The sequence below is a fragment of the Lytechinus variegatus genome, chromosome 19 (genome assembly GCF_018143015.1).
Source record: "Lytechinus variegatus isolate NC3 chromosome 19, Lvar_3.0, whole genome shotgun sequence".
NCBI lineage: Eukaryota > Metazoa > Echinodermata > Echinoidea > Temnopleuroida > Toxopneustidae > Lytechinus > Lytechinus variegatus.
Genome location: NC_054758.1, coordinates 12,882,460 through 12,905,923, shown reverse-complemented (window position 1 = coordinate 12,905,923; position 23,464 = coordinate 12,882,460). Strand labels below are relative to the sequence as shown.

Genomic DNA, 23,464 nt, shown 5'->3' with positions numbered 1-23,464 from the left:
GGGATTACTCTCAGTGAAACTGCCCTAGGACTTACTAAAAACCCTCCTGAAAAAAAGAGAGCGGTGTTGGCTCAGTCGGTAACGCGTCTGCCCGTCGAACCAAAGATCGTGGGTTCGAGTCCACCCCGGGCGGATGACTGAAGCCAGTGTGTTGTGTGTAAAACGTCTCTCCCATGTTTCACAGATGCAGGCTATGTTAGAATGGAAAACACTTCGTCCCTCGGATAGGACGTTAAATGGAGGCCCTGTGTAGAGGAGTCCGATGGTGATGGAGGAGAGAACCCACTGCACTATTCGTATAAGAGTGGGGGGAATCCCTGGTGTAGTGGTCCACCTGCATTCCCCCAATCAGTTATATCGGGAGGAGAGACCTGCGGGTCATAGTGATTCAGTTCGCTTTTCGCCTCCCAGGCACAGGTGACACCAAACAAATAATAATAATAAGAGTAAACAACATTTTTATAAAGGGAACACAGCCTTGAAAAAATGATATTGCTTTCATTCAAATATTGTGAATCTGCTTCATGCAAAACAAATCGGGATATCGTATCACCAACTGATTGGATGGCTTTCATGGTTTTTCTGATTGCTTCAACATTTTTCAACCAAACCATTAAAATGTATATGTTTTCACATTGGCAATTCTGGCATTATTTCACTAAGTCATCAATGAACCAATTTATTTATTGTTCAAAAGATCAAAGGAGCACTAAAATAAACAAAAGGGCAAATTTATGAAAGTTGTCATCACTGACGTATCATCTATTTCTGACAATTATAGTAAAACCTTTGGTTATGGATATCTAAAAAGTTGGGAGACTGAAGCTAAAGTAACTGTCACTAATCAACCATCATGGAGAGAACTTGTTTGTGGATATGAGGAATACTACTACCTTACTTGATTGATGGATTACTGACAAGGGGAGTGAGTGAGCGAGTTAAAGCGTCTGCCTGTCGAATCAAAAGTCGTCGGTCCAAGATCACCCTGGGTGGATGACTGAAGCTTGCAATGTGTGTAAACCTGTCCCTTCCTTTCTCAGAGATGCAGGCTATTTTACAGTGGAAAACTGTCCCTCGTATATGACGTTAAATGTAGGTCCCATGTAGAGGAGAGTCACCACCTTTGCACGTTAAGAATCCACCGCACTATTCGAAAAGGGGAAACCCCAGTGTAGTGGCCCACCTAAACACCCCCAATCAGTTATATTGGGAGAACCGCCCTGCGGGTTGTGATGATTTAGTTTGCTTTTCGCCTCTCAGGCACAAGTGAAGTCAACAAATGATAATGAGTTCAAGGGGGTATATTGACTTGAATACCAAACTGTTGACCTAAATTTCTCAGTTCTTCTTCATATTGCACGTTCCTCTGTACCACCTCTCGGTAGTTGAATTTCAGATCCTCGATTTCCTCAAAGAAAGACGGGTCAAACTGCTCCAGCTCTTTCCGCAGCTGCAAGCAAACACAAAATATGAATCACTGAACATTTTTGAAGATGTATCTGCTCTCTGATGACATTCTGAAATGTCAGTAAAGATGTGAGTTTCAGGGAAGCTCTTTGTCAATTACACACAATCAATGGTAATAAGGCATTGGTCATTTCCACCTCCTTTCAAATTCAGAATGGAGAAAGCAGTGGTATTGATGCCAAATCCATTCAGACCTTGTGGGTTTAAAGGCGAATGAAACGTTTGGAACAAATAGGCTTGTGTAGAAACAGAAAAATCAAAGAATAAGAATAAAGAAAGTTTGAGAAAAATCAGAAAAATAGTGAGAAAGTTATGAGCATTTGAATATTGCAATCACTAATGCTATGGAGATCCTCACATTGGCAATGTGACAAGGATGTGTGATGTAACTGATGAACAACTTTCCCTTTGGTGGACTATAAAATACCCTCAAAATGTCTCTTTTTGCTTTTTCTTATGATGATACAAACTCTTTATCCATGCTGTATTCTTAAAAAAATATGTATTACATGCCCTCATGTAGACAGAACACATGATTTATGGATAGATGTGATAAAAGAGGCAATTCTAGTGAAATATATACTAAAGTAATGGGGAGAGTTGTTCACAAGTGACATCACACATCTTTGTCGCATTGCCAATTTGCTATCTCCATAGCATTAGTGATCGCAATATTCAAATGCTCATAACTTTCTCATTATTTGTCCGATTTTTCTCAAACTTTCGTTGATCTGTTTCTTTGATTTTTCTGTTTTCACACAAGCTATCTTGTTCCAATGGTTTCATTCTCCTTTAAATATGATGCACAAGGAAGCCAGCCATTTGGCTGGTCACCATTTCTGGTCGGTCCGGATTTGTCTGGGATCCTTGAAATGTTGAGTGTACTTGTGGCATGTGTCTCACTCTATTGACTTTTTTACAAATAATTTTTACCTTAACATATTACTTGCCCCTTTTGAGATGTATATAGTTTTACACTGCCTTTCTATGTTTTTTTTATTGCTTTTTATATTGATTTGATACGGACATACATTCTAATTATCCAAACCATTAATAAATGATACCAGCCAAAAAAATTATTATTACAGAGCAATTACAAAATAAAGATCATAAACATTACTGGCACATCCCCATCTATTTATAGTGTGGTCCCACATGTGGTTTCCGGTGTTAGCTACACTGGGAAAAGCATGTGGTAATGAAATAAATACAATTTCCAGCAAGCCTGCATCATTTTAATTAAACTTTGTTGGTCAAAAACAGCCTTTAGGATTGCTTCTAACCAATTCCTATCAATATTAGATTTTTATACCAGAACTCAAACTCGGCGTCAAATTGTACATACCTTATCATTCTCCTTGCGGAGCCTCTCCTTATCTAGCTCCATAGTCTGTAGCTCCATGCGGATCCTTACATTATCCTCCATCACCGAGTTATAGTTATGGAGCCGTTCCACTAACTCATCATCCTGATGGGGGGGGGGGGGGAAGCGTGGAAAAGAAAAGAACCAATTTACTTCGAGTACAGCATAACTCTTATCAAAGATTAAAGCATTAGCTGGTTTCTCGACTACAAACAGTAATAATATATGCCTCCGCGCTTGCACAATCTGAACTGTATTGCATACTTTATTTTGATATCATGAAAACTCTCCAAAAAACATTATAAAATAACTTCTGATACATTCCATCATTAATTGAAAACAGGAGGAATTGTTATAGACTCAATGGGATCTTTGCGCTTGACATGTGACCTTGACAACACAAACTAATGAGACCATTGTCACTCTTTATGCATCCATGATTTACAGATCAAGCTTTACAGACAGCATTCCATTTCTAGAATTAGTATCAGGGCAATTTTTTTTTGGATGATATAGCTTATTGGAACTAAAAATTAAGCTAGTAGAGTCACTAAGGAATAGTAAGACAAGGATTTTTCAATTTCAATTTTTCAATTTCAATTTCAATTCAATTTATTTATTAGGTAAAAAACTCACATGAGTAGATATGTACATTGTAAAATGTGAGGATCAAACACCCTAGAAAAGCCAGAGGCTTGAAAAGCAGGGGGATCCATGACAAATAGATTACAGTGATACAAATACAGCAAATAAATTATAGTAGGAATAAAATACATAGGAAATAGCAATTGAAATAATACATGAAACAAGTTACAATATTTACAATACATGACAAAACAAGACAAAACAAAATATATCATATGACTGTTTGTTTGATTTTGGTTCAATTTAAAGGAATCACTTGTAAGTGGCAAGAAGATGCTGTTTAATTTTAGCCTTAAATGAGGTAACGGTGGTCATTCTTTTAAGTAGTGGGTTAAGACTGTTCCAAAATTGAGCCCCTTTGTGTTTAATAGAGTTCGTCTGTCGCAGTTTTAAGCGTGAATACGGCACAAATATATTGTTTCTCTGTCTTGTATTAACACTATGTTTTTTTTTTTTTATAGGATGAAGAGGACCACATGTGAATAAATGTGAGTATAGGCTGACTGAGTGTAGCAGTTTATCTTGGGTGTTTGGGAGTAAGGCATAACTTTACAGGGTTGGAAGAGAGGCTCATATCAGTGATCTATGCTTTTGATGGTATTAGTTGCGTTTCAAGTCCACTTTTCTGATTCATCAATTAGCTTGATCAGAGAGAGAAGCTTTTCAATTTTCTGTTACAGTTTACCTACCTCCTAGAATACATGTTGTAAGCCATGTCTTTGGTATTGTTTCACTGACATTCCTTTTTGCTTTGAATTAAGTTAACCCACTTTTGAAGTCAGTGAGTCCTTCAAACACTTTGAATCATCACAAAAAATTATATATTTCAAGATGTATGACCTCTGTGACACTTGACCTTTGACTTTTCTGCCCCCCCCCCCCTAAACTAATCAAACCATTGTCACTCTAGCAAGCATCTATCACCCATTTTGACGTTGATACCTCAAATGGTCAATGGGCTATCATAAGTACAAGGCATTCTAATACCCAGTTCCCGCTTTCATGATTTGCCCCGGGAATGAAACAGTGATTTTAATCGTATGATAAACGTAGGTATCATATCACTCCGTATCAGTTCAATCGTGGAAATCGTGCTGATAACAGAAAAAATTTGAACAGTTACAAAATTATCACGATCAGTTACTGGAGGAAAATTATGGCGTTTATACCGGATCGCAATGAGAATGAGGCATATGCTATGCGGAGCTGCCAACCTGAACAAGAACATTTCAGTATTTTCATGGCTGAAAATCAGTATTTGGTGAGGAAATTAGTATTTTCGCAGGAATACCATAGGACAAACTGAAACTTAAAAAATCAGTATTTTGCATGAAACCATCAGTATTCTCCTCACTTTTCAGTACTAAATACTGAAAATCAGTACTACTTGGCAGCTCTGGCTATGAAAATGATCTCTGTGACCTTGAACCTTTGACCCAGTGACCTGCCCTTGATGAAAATGCATCATAAGTGATTCTTACCTGCATAGTGGTTGATTCACCCTTGGACGCCCCCTTCAGGCGAAATAGTTTTAGTTCATTAAGAAGCTCTGCTTTCTCATTCTCCAGTCTGTGATTGGTTAATCTAAATGAAAAAAATGGAAAAGACATTAACTTTATTCTGAAAACTTACACACCCGCTCAAAGATTAGGCACATTTTCTCGCTTTTCAGTCATTTATCTGTACAAATTTTTCCTAGGCAAAAAAAATGTAAAATGACTATATATATATATATATAATTTTTTTAAATGGTGGTCTTTGCTCTCTTTAATTACTATTTTGAGCTTTTCCAGTCTTTGTAGGTAACTATCTACAAATGGCTTTCATTTGTAAGGTTTTGTTATAAAAAATGTCCGAAATTTACTACCCTACCAAGGAGGCTCATGTGATAATACACGGCGAGTTGTATACGGACTATGCAGAAGTTACAGATGAATTTTACTTCTTTTAAAGCAGTAATTTGGAGACAAATTTTGAGATATAAATATCAGCGGGGCCAGGCGGGGTACCAGTCGAGCAAAGTGCCGCTGGCATGGCCGGGCTAGAATCTTAAGAATAGGAGATAATACGAAATACAAAATGTCTTGTATTTCTCAATTTTGCCGAAAGTCTTCATATCTACATATAATTCAGGGTTCATAGGGTTAAGGGGTACCAGAAAGTTTGTGAAGAATGCCAGGTACTCTAGCCTGCCAGCAATAGGGTATGTTGAGCGATCTATCAATTCAAAGAAGATACCTTGTCTGTTGGAGTTGCTGGAACACGTCACCTTCCATCCCGCTACCTTCCACCGGGAATCGCTCTAAGATGTTAATCTTCTCTTTCAGTTCTCCCATCTCTGTGATCATCAATTGTTCCCTATGTGCGGAATCCTTCAGAAGCTGCTTCATATCAGATATAACGCCGTTCTGGGGAAAATAATAAAGAAATAATGAAAAATAATAATAATAATCATTTACATAGCGCCATCTATCTAGAAATAATCTGTTCCGTGGCACACTCCTATCTCTAGTTGCCTTCAGCACTCAGTGCATCCAGCAATTAATAATACCAGGTACGTGGAGTGTTGTGGCCCAGTGGAGTGTTGTGGCCCAGTGGATTAGTCTTCTGACTTTGAAACAGAGGGTCGTGGGTTCGAATCCCAGCCATGACATAATTTCCTTCAGCAAGAAATTTATCACATTGTGCTGCACTCAACCCAGGCAAGGTGAATGGGTATCTGGCAGGATTAATTCCTTGAATGCATTGAGCACTGAAAGGCAGCTTGAGCTAAAGCCAGGGTAATAATAATAATAAACAACGCACCTCCGAATAGATTATTTCTAGACAGATGGCGCTATATAAATGCCTATTATTATTTTTAACCTTCACTTCACCTGGGTTGAGTGCAGCAAAATGTGGCTTATTTTTTTTTCAAATGATAACATTGCATTCCACACTCAATTCAACACCTCATATTCCAGGGACCGGTTGCAGAATAGACGCATTCAAACACAAAGTCTAATAATCAAACACAACTTGACTTTCAACCAATGAAATGCACGTATCACAGACTTGCGATTGATTAATTGAATTGCGCTTAACATAACTCTTTCCGCTACAAGCTACACTTGTCATAATCTCGTGAATGATTTCGACAGTTTTACAAAACACAGCCCCAACCTTTACCTTTTTCTCTAAGTCCTTTTCCATGCTCCTCATCTTTTCTTCATACATCCGAGTCACGACGATCGACTTCCAGCTCTTACTGTCTGCCCCTTCCAACTTTGGCCCTCTCGCCTGCTCTATAGTGAGTTTCTCTTGGATCTGCAATGGAAAGAAGATAAAAAGTAAAAAATAGGCTCCATTAGAATGATGATAATTGAGTTGAATGCTCCTCAGGGAATGGAGAAAATGCAACACACAATAATAGACATCCAGCTCTTACTGTTGGTTCCTTCCGATTATGGCCCTCTCGCCTGCTCTATAGAGTTTCTCTTGGATCTGCAATAGAAAGATAAAAATAATCCTTGGTCTCCATTAGAATGATGGTATATGAGTAAAATGTTCCTCAGGGAGTGGAGAAAGGGCAAATCACAATAATAGACAGCCAGCTCTTACTGTCAGCTCCTTCCAACTTTGGCCCTTTTGCCTGCTCTATAGAGTTTCTCTTGGATCTGCAATGGAAATACGATAAAAATTATTTCAAGGTCACCATTAGAACGATGGTATATGAGTAAAATGCTCCTCAGGGAGCAGAAAAAAATTCAAGTCACGATAGACTACCAGATCTCAATACTGTCGGCTCCTTCCAGCTTTGGCCCTCTAGCCTGATGGGTGTTTTCAAACAGCTTTTCGCAAGTTACGAGCAACTTTATGGATGAGTGGTGATCCTTTTCTTGAGGAAAATAAATCCGTACCAAGTTTTCATCAGTGGGAATGTAGCTCCTTAGAAAGGATCACCAGTTGTTTTTTAAAGTCATTCGTAACTTACAGATTCATGAAACACCCACCATCTATAGCCAAATCAAATTTGACCAGCCTGTCCAAGAAACAATGCACTTTACACTTCTTCAGTATTTCCGCTAGGTCATTTGTGGCCAGGGTCTATGGAAGAGTGTTTTGACATGGTAGAGTGGGGGTGGTAAGATATAGTACAGGTAAAGGTGATATTTTTTCTCATTTTGAGTAACAAGAAAATAGGAGTTCCATGATCAATGACCCAGACCTCTTATTTCTTTTCTTCTTCATCCCTTTTTCCCCCTTTTCTCCTATTTTTGCTTCCCTATGTCTTTACTTCTTAATCTTTTTTCCCCTTTCTCATATTTTTATTTCACTATTGAAACTGACCTTTGATCAAAATAAACTTGGATTTCCGGGGGAGCATTCGCTATTAGTGTAAGTTGTCACAGAATATTTGACCAAGCAAATGGAAGACTAACCTCATCCAGTTGCCTCTGCAATCTGTTCTTGTCCGTCGTGACCTCTGCCAGGTTGCCCCTCATCCGCTGACCCGAGTCCACCTCTCTTTGAAGCTGTTGCCGAAGTCTTTCATTCTCTGCCATGGCCTTGGCCACACCCTTCTGAGTGCTCTCGTATCGGGTGGAGAGCTGACCTCCGACCTGGTGCTTCATCTTTGCGAGTTCCTCCTAACAGATGAAGGAGTAGGAGTAACAAGATAGTGATATAACTGGACAATATGATTATAACATGGAATTATTGTGACCGTGTAACTTGAATAATTACTATAGATGACAATGACCATTTGGCATTCTTACCAGGTCTGAAGTCCAAGAATGAAAATGGGGATATTTTCTATACATTATTATATAGTACAGATAAATTTTGCACAAATATATGATGTCATTCTGACCTTTAATTCTTTGTTTTGATTCTTGAGTGTATGTATCTCTGTTTGAGTGGTGACGCCGGGAGCCTTCTTCAGCTGTTCATTCTCTTGCTGAACTCTCTCTACAACCTTTTTCATCAGCCCGACGGTCCTCTCGAGCTCTGGGATGGACTTTCCGCTTGATCCCTGTAGAAAAAAATTGAATGATATTGATCGATTGAGTTTGACAGGTAGGTATGGGGCCCCATTTTAGAAAGAGTTAGGACTGATCCAATCAGCCTAAGTATATGGAAATCCATCAATGTCATGATTCTTTTTTTTTCAGGAAATTTGCACAATGTGCTATGTAACAATGAGAAGCAGACTGAATTTTCAAGAAAACTATAAATGTATGAATATACATCATATCTAGAAAATAGTTTGAACAAACATGCATTTTAGATGATGACCTTGCTGGCTTTCCATAGTTGAGGTTGATCGGATCAATAAAAACTCTTTGTGAGACAGGGCCCTGAAATCATACAAGCATGCACTGTACGCGGGTGTTACATAAAGTAGCTTCAAATAATTACACAAATAACACTTAGGCAGGACATCATACAACCAAACAAGGCTGAACGAAATATATAGTAGGGAAATGTTCACCCAGGACTGTACTGGCAAGTATGATTTTTCTCCCAAAGGATAATTTTACCAGTGTAAGCAATTCCAGCTAGTACTTTCGAAATAAATGCCTAGTATAATTTTGTTTTACATCCCTATTTGAGTATGAGTGACAAATCTCGGTAGTCTTATCCTAGAGGTCCGAATCCCCATTCCGGAACCAAATTCGTTCAGAAACCAAGCTAAGCAGAATCGAATCAGTGTCTGTGTCACTCATTCCCAGGATTTCTTACGTAAGACAACCTGCTGTTTGGTGCACCCGAAACATGGCAAGAGTGTCAAAAAGCTTTCAAAATTTTACCCAGGGCAGAACTGTACATGCTCAATGATATTTATATTAAGCATGCCCAGGTCTGATCCAGAAAATATAGTTGAAAAAAAAAATCTTCAATCATGTGAACACCAACTGACCAACCATGTATCAGAGTGATATAATTTGTGAACAATTTACCCAAAGTGATACATCATTTCAAAGCTTACAAATTGCCTTTTCACTCTGTTAAAGCACATTCATTTGCTCATTGATTTTTTTCTCCTTATATGATTTTTTTGTGTAACTATAGGTTTAAATATTCATGTTTGGTTCTCTTTCGTAAGTTGTTTCTTTGTTAGGGTTTAGCTTAGGCCTGGTGTTTTTAGAGCCCTTGTGAGTTACGTACCTGCCTGATTGCCCTTCTGGGCAAGTTCCTTAAACTGCGGGTGATCAGGGCATTAAGATCAGGCACCAGTCCTGTAGATATATTTTAAGTGTTGTTTAATGTAATTATTATTAGTTATTTATTGTAAAGTGCTTTGATCATATTTTTGGTAAAGCGCTATATAAGTACCTGTTATTGATGTATGTATGTTATATAATTTGGACTGAATTAGTGATTTTACGTTAGTTGGTCATAATGATTTCACCTTCTTGGTAATTCCACTGCTCGAGGTACTGGCAAGTTTACTGGCTGCTGCTCTGCTCTTCTTTCTTTCCTTCTCAAGGTCAGACTTCAGAGCTTCGTTGTACCTCTCCAGATCATCCACCCTCTGTTTCAGTCGGGGGACGTCCCGTTTGGCCTGCTCCGCCTCGAACCGCAGCTCCAGGTTCTCCTGCGACACTTCAAGGAGTTGACGCTGGAGCTCCGTCTCCCTCTCGGCCGATCTGAGTCCAGGAGCACTGGCCGATGTTCTGACTTCATCCTGAAGAATAGAAAAAGGGACACGAGCATAAACAGCAGAGCTGCCAACTTTAGAATTCACCTTTCAGAAAGGATTTACTGAGGAAGGAGGGAGCTTGTTCTGGATTACACATAATCCAATGAAAACACTCAATACAAATATTTGTACTTACTGTTGCAGTGATTCTTTCTCTTTCAGATATATCGAGTCTCCTCTGAAGGCTATCTAGCTTCTCATTCAGGAACAGGTTCTTCTGTTGCAGGTCCTGGACTACCGAACCATGGCCCAGGGCTTGCTGTCTCCGGAGGGAAGAGATCTGTGAAGAATTATCCAAATTCAACACACTTGATTCAGAAATAAAGAAATGAGAGCAAGTTGAAAGAAAACTTGAAAAAAAAATGGACATGACCTTGTATCATTTGACTTTGTGACCCTGAGATGACCTTTGATGCCATGGAGGCGCGATAGCTCAGTCAGTAGAGCGGGGGATTCGTATTCCGTTGATCCGGGTTCGAATCCTACTTGGTGCGCTAGTGCCCTTTGGTAAGGCATTAATCCTTATTACCAGGTCCTTCGGAGAGGACCTTTAGCCGTCGGTCATCTGGTTGCTTGCTTACAAGCATTCATGCTTTCTTAGCAATCAGGTAAATAAAAATCCCAACCAACCAATCCTCCTAAACACACATGTGGTATTAATCCAGGATCATTTGAACCAAGAGTAATCATAATTGACATAGAAATAAAGAAATGAGAGCAAGTTCAATAAACACTTTTAAAAGGATGAACATGACCTCAAATCATTTTGCCTTTTGATCCCTAGATGACCTTTGACCCAAACCACCCTCATGGACACACATGTGGTAGCACCCAAGGATCATTATGCACCAAGTGTGAACATGATTGATGCAGAAATTAAGAAATGGAAGCAAGTTGAGCAAAAACTTTTGAAAGCGTTTTCGTAACAGACTGACAGACTAACAGACAAACAGAAAAAAAATCATTTCTATGTCTCTGCTGAAATTCTTTCAAGTTGGTACCCAGTCATATCCTATGTACAGCATCCCTACAGGTAAGTCATGTACACGTAAGTAGGCCAAATGTTTTCAGGTGATTCCTGGGGTGCGTTTCATCAACATTTTCTCCGAAAAGTTGTCAGATCTGACAACTATCTGACAACTTTCCTTGATTGCAATTGGCTGAGAAGCACTGTTACTATGGTAACTGACAGATAAAATGTCTGACAACTCCATTCATGAAATGCACCCTTGATGATCGCGGATTCTCTATTGTTTGAACCATTTTATTGTTTAACCTGGCGAACAATAGAATGTGGAAAATAATGGTATCCATCCCAGGGCCCCATCTTACAAAGAGTTACGATTGATCCAATCAATCAAAACTATGGAAATCCATCAGTGTCATAATGTTTTTCCAGGAAATTTGCACATTGTCCTTTGAAAACAAAGAGAAGCATACTGAATTGTCAAGAAAACAGTGAATATATGAATATATCACAAAACTAGAAAATATTTTGAAGAAAAATATACTTCAAGTCTTTAGATGTTGACGCTGCTGGCTTTCCATAGTTGTGATTGATTGGATCAATCGTAACTCCTTGTAAGATGGGGCCCAGGCCTCAAAACCACTGATGGCAAACCATCTTCAGTCTGGTATGTCTACAATTTTTTTTTTACCTCTTCTTCCAAGCGATGGTTCTTCCGTCTCAGGTCTTCCATGTCCGCCAGCATTCCGGATGAGGTTTCCTCTGCTGCAGGTTTCTTGAGGGTTTCACCCCGGACACTTGATTTCTGCCTCTCATTCCTTCAAAGAAAACAAGACAAAGGGAGAGAGAGAGAAGGGGAAACCAGAGGAGAAATAGATGAGGGAGAGGCGGAGGAGGGATGAAGGGAGAACAAAGAGACAAAGACAAAGCAGGAAAGAGTGGGAAAGAGAAAAAAACATTATTTTTCAGATCCACAAGTTCAGGGCACGGTCTATCTGCATTTTTAATTTTGGACTCTTGTATGAAAAGCACACAAGGGGGATTCTGTATGAGCAAGATGCGCCCAGCCCCTGATCTTATTGTAAGACAAGGGGCTGGGTGAATAAGGTCTTACAATAAACATTTGTCATCCAAAGCTAGCAGTAAATTGCAGATTCGTCTACTGCCAACCCGTCCACTCACCACATGGTCTACTTTCATTAAGTCTAATGCCATTCCGTCCATCAACAGTTTGTCTAACAACCAATTGGTCCGATGACCATTTGGACTAATCATCACTTTGTCTAATCACCAGTTCGTCTACGACCATTTCTCATAACCATTTGGTTTAATATCTATTTAATTTGCATTCATTTTGTACAATTAACAATTAGACCAAACGGTGTATGGATTAAATGGCCATTGGACCAACTTGTTATTAGTAGATGAAATGGTGAGTGTACGAATTGGCAATTAGACCATGTGGATAGTGAACAAACTGATGGTAGACCAAATGAGAGCAGACGAGTTGGAAATGGACGAATTGGCATTAGATGAATTGACAATAAACCATAGTAACTACCATGATGACAGTGCTCCACAGCTAAATAACGTCGAGGATTCCTTGCCACCGAACATTGGATGGCAAAGTTACTGTAATAGCAACTTATACGGTTCTGTCATGTTTCCCTGCTCGCAATGAGTTAATCACTCACAACTCACCCATGAGAAGTTTTGAGCATGCTCAAAACTTTTCTGCTGGCAAATCAGAGTTGTACGCGCTCCCTTCTGCAACTGCATGCAGGATGTTGTCAGTGCCAGTGACATGCGGACTGAAAATTAAAATAATCATGCGCAGAGCTACCAAGTCTCACACATTATGCGTGAGACTCAAGCATTTTGGACTCTTGTTCATCCCCTCAAATCTCTGTCTCACGCAACTATCACAGCCTATCCCCATATACATTGTACACAATGTCTGTGATCTCACTCAGATTCACAGAAAAATCTCACGCATAGCTGGTCTTTGAACTTGGCATCTCTGCATGCGCAACTCGCAAGCAAGGCTTGCACAAAATGTGACACTGCTTTAACTCTTTAAGCGCCATTGGCAGCTATTTGTGCCCATAGGCCACTTATGCCGGTGGCAGCTATTTGTGACAAAGTAACTTTTTTTGTTTAACCAATTTTACAGCCAGAAAATCAACACCATATTCTGTGTTTTTTATGTTGTTATACTGGCAAGAAATTCACAATTCATTTTATCATATAAAAAATAGTGGTTTACATAGACATTTTTTGAGTAAAATTGTATTTTTGCATCATTATTTTGAAGAGTTGATTTTGGATATTGCCGCGATCTGAATCAAGATTTCCCCTATAGAAACATGTGATATAACGGTTGTGTGTAGCAATACACGTACTTCTATGGGCAGAGCAAAGGCGAGTGTGCGAAGGCATTGAGCTCAGAATTGACCAATGACAGAGCGGTACGATGTTCCTCACCCAGCACTACTCGCCCATTCGCTATTGTTACATGAATATTCATGAGGTATCGATCGGGTCTTTTGCAGGCCGGTATGGTAGTATTCTTGTGTCAAGGCTTTTTTTGTGCCTGCAAATGTGCACGGTTTGGGGGAGATTTTTATTTTGTATTTTTTTTGGGAGGGGAGGTTTTATACTTTGTTTTTTGCATTCTCACAATATTGTTCTCGTTATGAATATATGAGTAAAGAAGGCTGTCATCCAACTCTCGTCGCACTGCAATCATCACACTCATTGTTTATTTATTAATTCATTATTGTAATTATTATTATCATTATTAGTATGACTATTATCATTATCATTATTATATTATTGTTATTTTAATTATTATTATCATTTTCGATATTTTTCTCCTTCACCTTATTCTTATTATCATTAAAGGGATGGTCCGGGCTGAAAGTTTTATAGTTTTATAAATAGGGCAGGATTCACTGAGCAAATTACCGAAAAATTCATAAAAACTGGATAACAAATAACAAAGTTATTGAATTTTAAAAGTCAATGCGGCAAGGGCGAAATAAAATGTATGATGTGTGTGATCTTTTATTTACAAAATTCTGTGAATGTCATGCATTTGCCGCAATGCGTTTTTTTTTTCATTCTTCCTCATTTGTTTTATTAGCGAGAAATAATTAATATTAATCAATGTATCATTTCTTCCGATGATCCGCTTTCTTTTGATTTTCCCTTTTTGCCAGCAAAACGATGATGGGTAAATAACCCTACACGCTGAGCTCATATGTCAAATCTGATATCATATACTACTAAATGAAAAAAATAATATATCAAGCAAATTTGATAATTGAAAATGTTAAATGTACTAACATATCGAGTATGTTTATTGTGCATGAGTCCTACCGCATGAATAAAATATTGACAATGCACGTTATAAAGAAGTTTATTGGTGTCATTTATATATAATGTGAACAGCAAATGATGTCCATTTCATTTTTTTCAGGAAAGGGGAAGTCAAATTAATCCTTACCAGATTAATATTTTCAATGACGGGGTAATTATCGATCAATTTTCTGTATGTTTGATTTGTCAAGAATTACATGTATATAGCTTATACATTTCTTCAATCTTAAATTTCATCTTTATCCTTTATTTCTAAATATGCAAAGTAGGCTACAGCTATAAGTTGATTTATTTATTTTAAACTATTTGTTTTCTTTATGCTTTTGATAAGTGGAAGTAACGCTGCCAGTGTTTGTGCTGGTGGTCGTGGTGGTGGAGGTGTGCTGTTTCCCCCTCAATTTCTTGTTATCATTCTCGACATTATCCATGGCATCTTTACCATCATCCCTATCGTCATCATCATCAGTTCAGATTACAGGAAATTTGACGCATATTGTTGATGCAAAATGTCTTAAAGTCGAAACAAATATTTTAATAAAAATTATGTATTTTAATGGCAATAAGTCAATGGAAGGTGTTGGGGAAAGAGACAGAGGAATTTTAATCTTGATCTCAACGGAGAGAAAAGCTATTGTTCGTATCGGAACCTTTGAAAGTATTCAATTGTCAAATCAAAAGACGCGCGCGTGGCCCGATTTCTATAAACATCCTGTGCTAAATTGCTTTCCTCGATAATAGGTCAGGAGGGAGCGCGGATTAGACATTCCTCATGAAAGGGAGTCTGGGCATCTATTGTTTATGACTTGGTGGAATGAACAATAAAATGTAGTCGCTATCAGACAGGTTGCTACTTTGGTCGAACATTATTCTTTTTAATGCCGAACAGATATAATGAATATTTCACCCCCATCATGAAATGTCCACAGAGTGAATTTTACCTGTTTTATCTATCGTTCTTTCACTGTTCAGCTACGATTTTATATCAAATAGTGATCCCATTGGGTTTCCTGGCATGTCGACGAAGACCGTTGCCTTTTTTTCAAACCGCTTGCTATGTATGCTCACTCGCTGAATGAAATGAAGCTTACAGTTTGATAATAATCAATTATTCAAAGGCAAAATATGCAATGAGGCCCTTTTCTTGTCTCAGATTGTCATTATATTTTCATATTTATATTGCATTATATTTTTCACAAGAAAAAGAATATCCAGCATCTATTGTCCATTTCTTGGCATGTTCCAGATGCATAGTTGGCTTAGATTAATATCCTTTCATAGATGAGGCTACAAAGATCAGATATGATCATATTTGAAAATATTTATTCCAGAAATATTTATATCCTTTCCTATACAAATCATCTTTATTTCATAACAAAATATACAATTTACCCAGGTCCTTTGCCGATATAGTGGGGCAAAGTCCGCTTCACTGGCAATATGCAGGAATTTGGAGTGTATATATACATACATATATATATATATATATATATATATATATATATATATATATATATATATATATAAACCGTAGCTCATTATGTGTTTGTTTTATATTAATGTACCTATATGCCATATAGGTACATTGATATAAAACAAACACATAATGAGCTACGTGCAGTACATAAGAAATCGTAGTATGGGGAGATGTGTAACTATAAAATGAATGAATTATGTGGACAGATGTCACGGGAAGAGAAAGTAAAATAAAAGTGAAAAAAAACCCGAGATGAAAAAGAAAGGAGAGAGAGTCCAGAGATTACGAGAGATGGATGGATAGATAGATAGAGAGAGATGTGAGATCAATTACGTAATAATGATAATGTATGAATATTATGCTAGAATTATGTTTTGTAATAAATACATTTAATTTTGTATTCAACCTGGGTCATCACAAAAAAGGGCTAAGAATCAACATAAACATTTCCACCTGACCTCACATTTTTTTTAGGCGGGGGTTCAGACCAGAAATACAGAACAAATAGGCTTATTTTCATTTTGAAAATCTGTATTGATTTTTAGTTTGTAACTGATCTGCATTTCCTCTTCTTGATTCACGAAAAAAAAATCTAGTTCTGTGTACTTTGCCAAGAACGCTCACATAATTTTGTGGGATTTTACACCCCAAACCTGTTATACCCCTTTCATAAACCTAATTATGCGGCTAATTATATAGCAGCATAATTTGGTCGTAAAATCGGAAGAGGACCAGAGTTATCCACATTATTTTTATGCTGCAATTATCGGCATAATAGCAGCATCGGGACCAGATTTTGACTTTATGAACGCATTTCGAAACTAAGGCGGGTAATTGCCATGGAGCGATCACAAGGTCACCCTTTTCAAACGCAACCGCATCCGGGGGGGGGTGCGGTTTCCATGACGATTATCCTCCTTTTTCAGGACGGGCGCTCGTAAAAATAATGCGGATTATTTTCGGAGTTTATGAACGCAATTTTTATTGAATTATCCGCATAGGTTTATGAAAGGGGTATTAGTGTATTGAATCTGTCCGATCCCTCTTTATCTATATTTAAATACATCATCTTTAGTTTTCTATATTTTGTCTCCTTGTGACTGGCAATAACTATGTTACAGTACGAAAGCCCGTATGTACGACGAATAGACCCTGACAAAATATGACCAAACTTTACACTGATTCATGAATCATGATCGAACGATAGTTGACTGGGTCGCAAATGTTTGTTGGCGACACTGGATAGAAATCGCCTACATTATCCAAAACAGTATATAGTTGAGTGCATCGCACACCACAAATCGTATCCAGGTTACGATTTTTCCAAACCATGTTTTGCATTACGACAATATTGACAAGAATTGAAATGACATAAAAATTTACTCTGCACTAATAATTTTGTTGCGGAATACCGCGCATTCTAAAAAGATTACCGGGTCTTGTTTTGAAGACTACACGAATGTAAGGGTACGGTCGGCTGCACTGTGAAGATACATGGCTCTAATATATTATTGTGTGTGTGTTTGCGTGGGGATCGCAGCTGTGCTGTGATTGGTCACTTGATCGACGACAATGCCCTTTTTTGGAAAAGGACGGTTTCAATTGTGTGTGTATAAACCCTCTCGTATTTCAGAGGAAATAACTTGAATATCAAAATAGTATTTCATTCAAAAGATCATTATTTTTCATATTTTTGTTTGTTCAGTTACATCAATAGATACGTCATTTGAAAGGGTAAACATTGAACTTTCATTTTATATTCTTAATTTCTTGGTATCTCTACAATTCCTTGGGTTATTTACTCTTTGAAATGTTCATGAAATCATAATTTTCTAGGTTTTACTTGTTGAAAAAAACGATGTAAAATATTTCATCTTTTCTCAATTTTTCCAAACGCAGATTTGAAAGGTCATAACATGATCATAAAGTCCATGAACCATGCATCATTTCATGTGTAGAAGTTTTCATTATACAACGTACGGGTAAAGAGTTATTACCGTTTTAAAATCAGTCTTTGCTTACGTTTCGGTCAATTTAGGATTCCTCGAATATCCCTGGCACTAGAGGGGTATTGGACCTGGCATAGTAAGAGTTAAATGTCATGGGACCATGATCATTTCAAATCAATGTAACTTTAATATTGATCTTATCATTGTGCACATGTGCACGAATCAACACCAAGATTGCTACACGTGATGAAAGATTCCTTGAACTCACCTATTGAGGGCTTCCTTCATCATCTTATTGCTTTTCTGCAGCTGTTCAATTTCTTTATCCTTTTCCCTGAGTTTAGCCTTCAAAGATTCTAATCTCTTTTCCCATTTCTTGCTTTCCTCCCATTTCGCTACCTCCACAGCCGACTGCAATCAGAGAGAGAGAAAGGAACAAAAAGACAGTGGGTGATTTCAAGTTCAGTGTCCACCTTTTGGTGTTGGTGGTTTTCTTACACGATCATAAAACATCAAACACAAAATAAAGATGGTCTGGAAAAGTCACTCACTAGTTGTTCAGGGGTTCATTTCAGAAAGAGTTGCGTTTAAACACAAGTTAAAAAAACCAATCGCAAGTCCCAAATGCGCGCTGTTGATTGGTTGAACATCAAGATGCGCACGATTTTTAGAGTGGCAATTGATTGCAACTCTTTCTGCAACGGGCCCCTGGTGTCAATAACGTGATCAGGGGGGCGTTTCATCAATATTTTCGTCTGACAAGTTGTCAGATCTGACAACTTTCCTGGATTCTGATTGGTTGAGAAGCACTGTTACTATAGTAACTGTCGGATAAAACAGGACTTGTCGGATAAAACGTCTGACAAGTCCTTTCATGAAACGCTCCCCAGGTGGGTGTTTCATAAAGCTGTTTGTAAAGTTATGCACAACTTTACAAATGACTGGAACATGTTCTTACATGTATGTCATAATGTATGTCATAAATGAATGACATAGGGATGTATCATTTAGCACAAGAAGGGGTCACCAGTCGTGCGTAAAGTCATTCGTATCTTACGAACGGCTTTATGAAACACCCACCTGAATCAGTTTTACAAACACAGAATAGGTTTAGGAGCTAGGGGGAAGCAAGCCAAATTGTGCTTCCATCAGCAACACTGGACTTGAAATCACCCAATGAGAATGTTATTAAACATTTTTAAAAATTTCTCACATTCTACCACTCCCAGAGCAGAATTTTCCATTAAAAACATATGCATCAAATAACGGGAGTAAAGCCTGATTCTCACGATTCTCAAGAACACTTTGCAATGGTTATGAGAAGCATGTTAAAAAAAATGGTCAAGCCCAACATTCACATTATATGTGGCAAATGTATGCCAAATGTGTGCTAAAGGCTCAAGACCTAGGCACAAGATTAAAGTTTGCATGACAATAATTGTAACCTTTATGTATTTGCTTCCTTTTTCCGAAAAGTAATAAGACTTTTACCTGTTCCTTCTTACTGCCCGTCTCTGTCATTTTCTTGCTGCTGATGAGCTGAGCTTCAAGATGGCGGATCTTCCTCTTCAAAGCGGATACTTCGTCAATATCTCCCACATCCCTCTCTGGTTCCTGTAAATTTTTAATTGAAAATAGATGATAAATTATTGATGAATGAAACATCTGAATATCAACTGCAGGATAATAGATTCAAGATGACAAATTCTCTCTTTCAAGCCAACATCTTGTAACAGTAATTACCTCCTTCATATCTCTACAGTTCCTAGATATACCGTGCAAATCTATGTTATAGCTGACACAAACACATCGGTGAATAAAACATTTGAATATCAACTGCAGGATAGTACAGTGTAGGGAATCCAGCCTTGGCCATAACATGTTGTGTCAGGAAGGAGAAAAATAAATCAAACAGAATGGTGAAAGTTTGAAAGAAATTGGACAAGAAATAAGAAAGTTATAGCTGCTTTAAAATTGAGATCACTAATATTATGTAGATTTCAAATTGGCAACTCAGTAAGTAAATTATGACAAGGGGCAAGGACAAGTTTCTCATAGGCCATGTACTTTATTATCAGGGATTTGTGGTTTTCTCCAAAGTACCCATTCCCCTGGGGCAGTAATCTAAATATAACCCAGGTAGTATATTGTTTTATGTCCTCATGAAAGAAAAATATAATTTGAAATAAAACTTTTGGGAAAAATGACATTTTAGCCAAAATATGTATTGGAGTACATGGAGGAATAGTCCTTGCCTTACATCACTATGACATCCCATATGCAGCCAATTTGAAGTCTCCATGGGTATAGTGATTACCAATATTTACAACTTTTAAAAATTCATAACTTTCTTGTTGTTTGTCCAATATTGTTCAAACTTTCACCTATCAACTTGTCTGATTTTTCTTTTCCTTTTAAAAACAATTTTTTATTTGGGTTGGATTCCCCTTTAAGATGACAAACTTCTCTCTTTCAAGCCAACAATTTGTAATTACACGTGTCTCCTTCATATCTCTTACAGTTCCTAGATTTACCATGCAAATCGATATGGGTGAGAGAAACACATCAACATTTTGGAACATTTGAATTTCATAATATATCATAATTACATTTGAATATCATAACATAAAAGAATACTTCTAATTTCCTCTTTTCATCCTTCCTCGTCTTTCCATTTCAATTTTTCGGCCTTTGTTTCTTTCCCTTCTTCATATCACACATGGTGAACCATAAACCTACACGTTATAAACTCCACCATGCACACCTACAAAGCTCATCTGATTTGAATATCAACAGTAAAATACATTTCTCTTCAGAGCCAACACCCTGTCATTTTCTACTACTAATCTCTACCATTCCTCTATAGGAATGGATAATGGATGACATGAACACGCCAGACACTTTAATTGATGTAATACCAGTTTCTAGATGGAAAACTTTTCAGTTTAGGGCCCAAACCTTGTCATTATTTCATAGATATCTCTACCAGTCATAGGTATAGCGTGCAAATTGATACTGTTAAAAGGAACATATCAGACTATAGATTTTTATAGGATTTGAATATTACTATAAAATATCAAATTTCAAGATGAAATGGTTTTGTCTTCAGAGCCGACACGTCGTCATTATCTGATTCATCATATCCCTCCAGTTCCCAGATATTTTGTAAATGGAAATAGATGAAAGGAACATACCGCACTGCTACATTTCAAAACGTTTTGTTTAGGGACAAGATATGTTTGTATTGGGAAAAATTTATAAAAAAAAGTTGCGAGCGATCGAAGCGAGAGAGCAAAAATTGCCACATTTTTACTTCAACAAGTGGAATGCCTCTGGCCGTCTCACCTGCATCACGCGGTTAAATATAGCAGCAGTGCTGACTTTGAATACTACTCTAACTCGCACAAGATGTTCAGTGATACATGGTTACTCTTATGTCCACTTTTTATGAACTAGACCAATAAACTTACAGAGATATGATGGTTATTCAGCAAAAAACCCTAACATGGCCAAAGTTCATTGACCTTACATGACCTTTGACCTTGATCATGTGACCTGAAACTCGCACAGAATGTTCAGTGATGCTTGATTACTCTTATGTACAAGTTTCATGAATCAGATCCATAAACTTTCAAAGTTTTGATGGTAATTCAACTGATACACCCAATTCGGCCAAAGTTCATTGACCTTTGACCTTGGTCATGTGACCTGAAACGCGCACAGGATGTTCAGTGATATTTTAATTACTCATATGTCCAAGTTTAATGAATTAGACTAATAAACTTTCAAAGTTATGATGGTAATTCAACAGATACCCATGATTCGGCCAAAGTTCATTGACCCTAAATGACCTTTGACCTTAATCATGAGACCTGAAACTTGCACAAAATATTCAGTGATGCTTGATTACTATTATGTCCAAGTTTCATGAATCAGATCCATAAACTTTCAAAGTTATGATGGGAATTCAACAGATATCCCCAATTCGGCCAAAGTTCATTGACCCTAAATGACCTTTGACCTTGGTCATGTGACGTGAAACTCATGCAGGATGTTCAGTGATACTTGATTAACCTTATGTCCAAGTTTCATGAACTAGGTCCATATATTTTCTAAGTTATGATGACATTTCAAAAACTTAACCTCAGGTTAAGATTTCAATGTTGATTCCTCCAACATGGTCTAAGTTCATTGACCCTAAATGACCTTTGACCTTGGTCATGTGACATGAAACTTTAATAGGATGTTCAGTAATACTTGATTAACCTTATGGCCAAGTTTCATGAACTAGGTCCATATACTTTCTAAGTTATGATGTCATTTCAAAAACTTCTTAATTATGTCGCCCTGCGTGGCTGACATGTGGTAGTTTAAGCTCTGATATTTTCGCGTGTTTTTCACCTTTATATTGTGTACTTTTGGTTTTATAGTTGTATCATGCAAATTTGTTATTTGCATGGATTCATTTGGCCAAATTTTGAATCATTTTTTTCCAATATCGGTGTGATCTTTGACATAAGATTTTTTGCATTGGTTTTGATTTGAGCTACTCTGTATAGGTAAGCCATTTTGTACATGTAGGCTGTGTATTGTATGTCTACTGCCTACACATACACTGTACTTGGTGCTCACCATTCATGTTCATTCAGCTTTAAAGGCTATTGTATTGTTCAAGTAAGTCATTGATCCTAGCATTACAATGGAGCTATTGAGACTTTGGTTCATCATTAACATTCTATTTACTGCTCAAGTCTCAACTGCAGCTGTGCCACATCATGTACATGAACATGGATATCTTCACACTTCAGTATCCTGGATTCATTGCAAGTACTTGAAACACCGCCAGCCATATTACCAGAATTCAACGGCAACATTCCAGTTCCAGTTATTGAAGTCCGGCGACGTCAACCCCAACCCAGGACCAACAACCGAAAACGCTCCTGGAGAGTACTGTGCCCGTAAGCTATCTGCGAGTACATCTTACAATGGAACTAATGGACGAATTTTTTATGACAGAGATTTTCTTCTGCAGTGTAACCCTGCATGGAAACATTACAGTCCTGAGGTGGTTACAAATGGACTATCGAACATTGCTCACAAAACAACGAAGAACAGGGCATGCTCCACGAGAATTTATGGCTTCGGATCAAAGAACTTGGTATCCAGACACGTTTTCGAGGTAAGAGAAGAGGACAGAAAAGGGATTCTGCAAACAGTTTTTGTCTAAAGAAGCGACGAAGGAACAACATCAATCTTAAAACAGTGTCGTGCGTTGATAACAATCTTGTAAGATCTAGTTGCAACGTTTGTTTGTGGAACGCACATTCTGTAAGAAATAAAACTACTTATGTTACTGAATATGTTAATGAATATAATATTGATGTTATGTGCATTACAGAAACCTGGTTAAGTAATCAGGATAATGTAGTGAGTGGGGAGTGCACTCCTATAGGATATACTTTCATTAACTCTCCAAGAGACGCAAGTAATCGTGGTGGAGGGATTGGAGTCCTGTATAAAAGCATGCTCAAAT

The 23,464-nt window shown here is 37.7% G+C and overlaps 1 protein-coding gene across 2 annotated transcripts in view; it reads right to left on the bottom strand.

Annotated features, from left to right (window-relative positions):
- Window positions 1-462: 462 nt before the first annotated feature.
- LOC121406154 (centrosomal protein of 290 kDa-like) overlaps window positions 463-23,464 on the bottom strand; it is a 78,859-nt gene continuing 55,857 nt past the window's right edge. For both annotated transcript variants that reach the window (XM_041597170.1, XM_041597171.1), the window contains exons 41-52: window positions 19,423-19,545; window positions 18,200-18,342; window positions 11,819-11,945; window positions 10,297-10,440; window positions 9,870-10,145; window positions 8,328-8,489; window positions 7,897-8,103; window positions 6,644-6,781; window positions 5,714-5,883; window positions 4,957-5,059; window positions 2,813-2,935; window positions 463-1,450 (exon numbers count right to left, since the gene is read on the bottom strand). In XM_041597170.1, coding sequence (XP_041453104.1) covers window positions 1,292-1,450; window positions 2,813-2,935; window positions 4,957-5,059; window positions 5,714-5,883; window positions 6,644-6,781; window positions 7,897-8,103; window positions 8,328-8,489; window positions 9,870-10,145; window positions 10,297-10,440; window positions 11,819-11,945; window positions 18,200-18,342; window positions 19,423-19,545 — 1,875 coding nt within the window. In that variant the 3' untranslated portion in view covers window positions 463-1,291. The remainder of the gene's footprint in view (window positions 1,451-2,812; window positions 2,936-4,956; window positions 5,060-5,713; window positions 5,884-6,643; window positions 6,782-7,896; window positions 8,104-8,327; window positions 8,490-9,869; window positions 10,146-10,296; window positions 10,441-11,818; window positions 11,946-18,199; window positions 18,343-19,422; window positions 19,546-23,464) is intronic.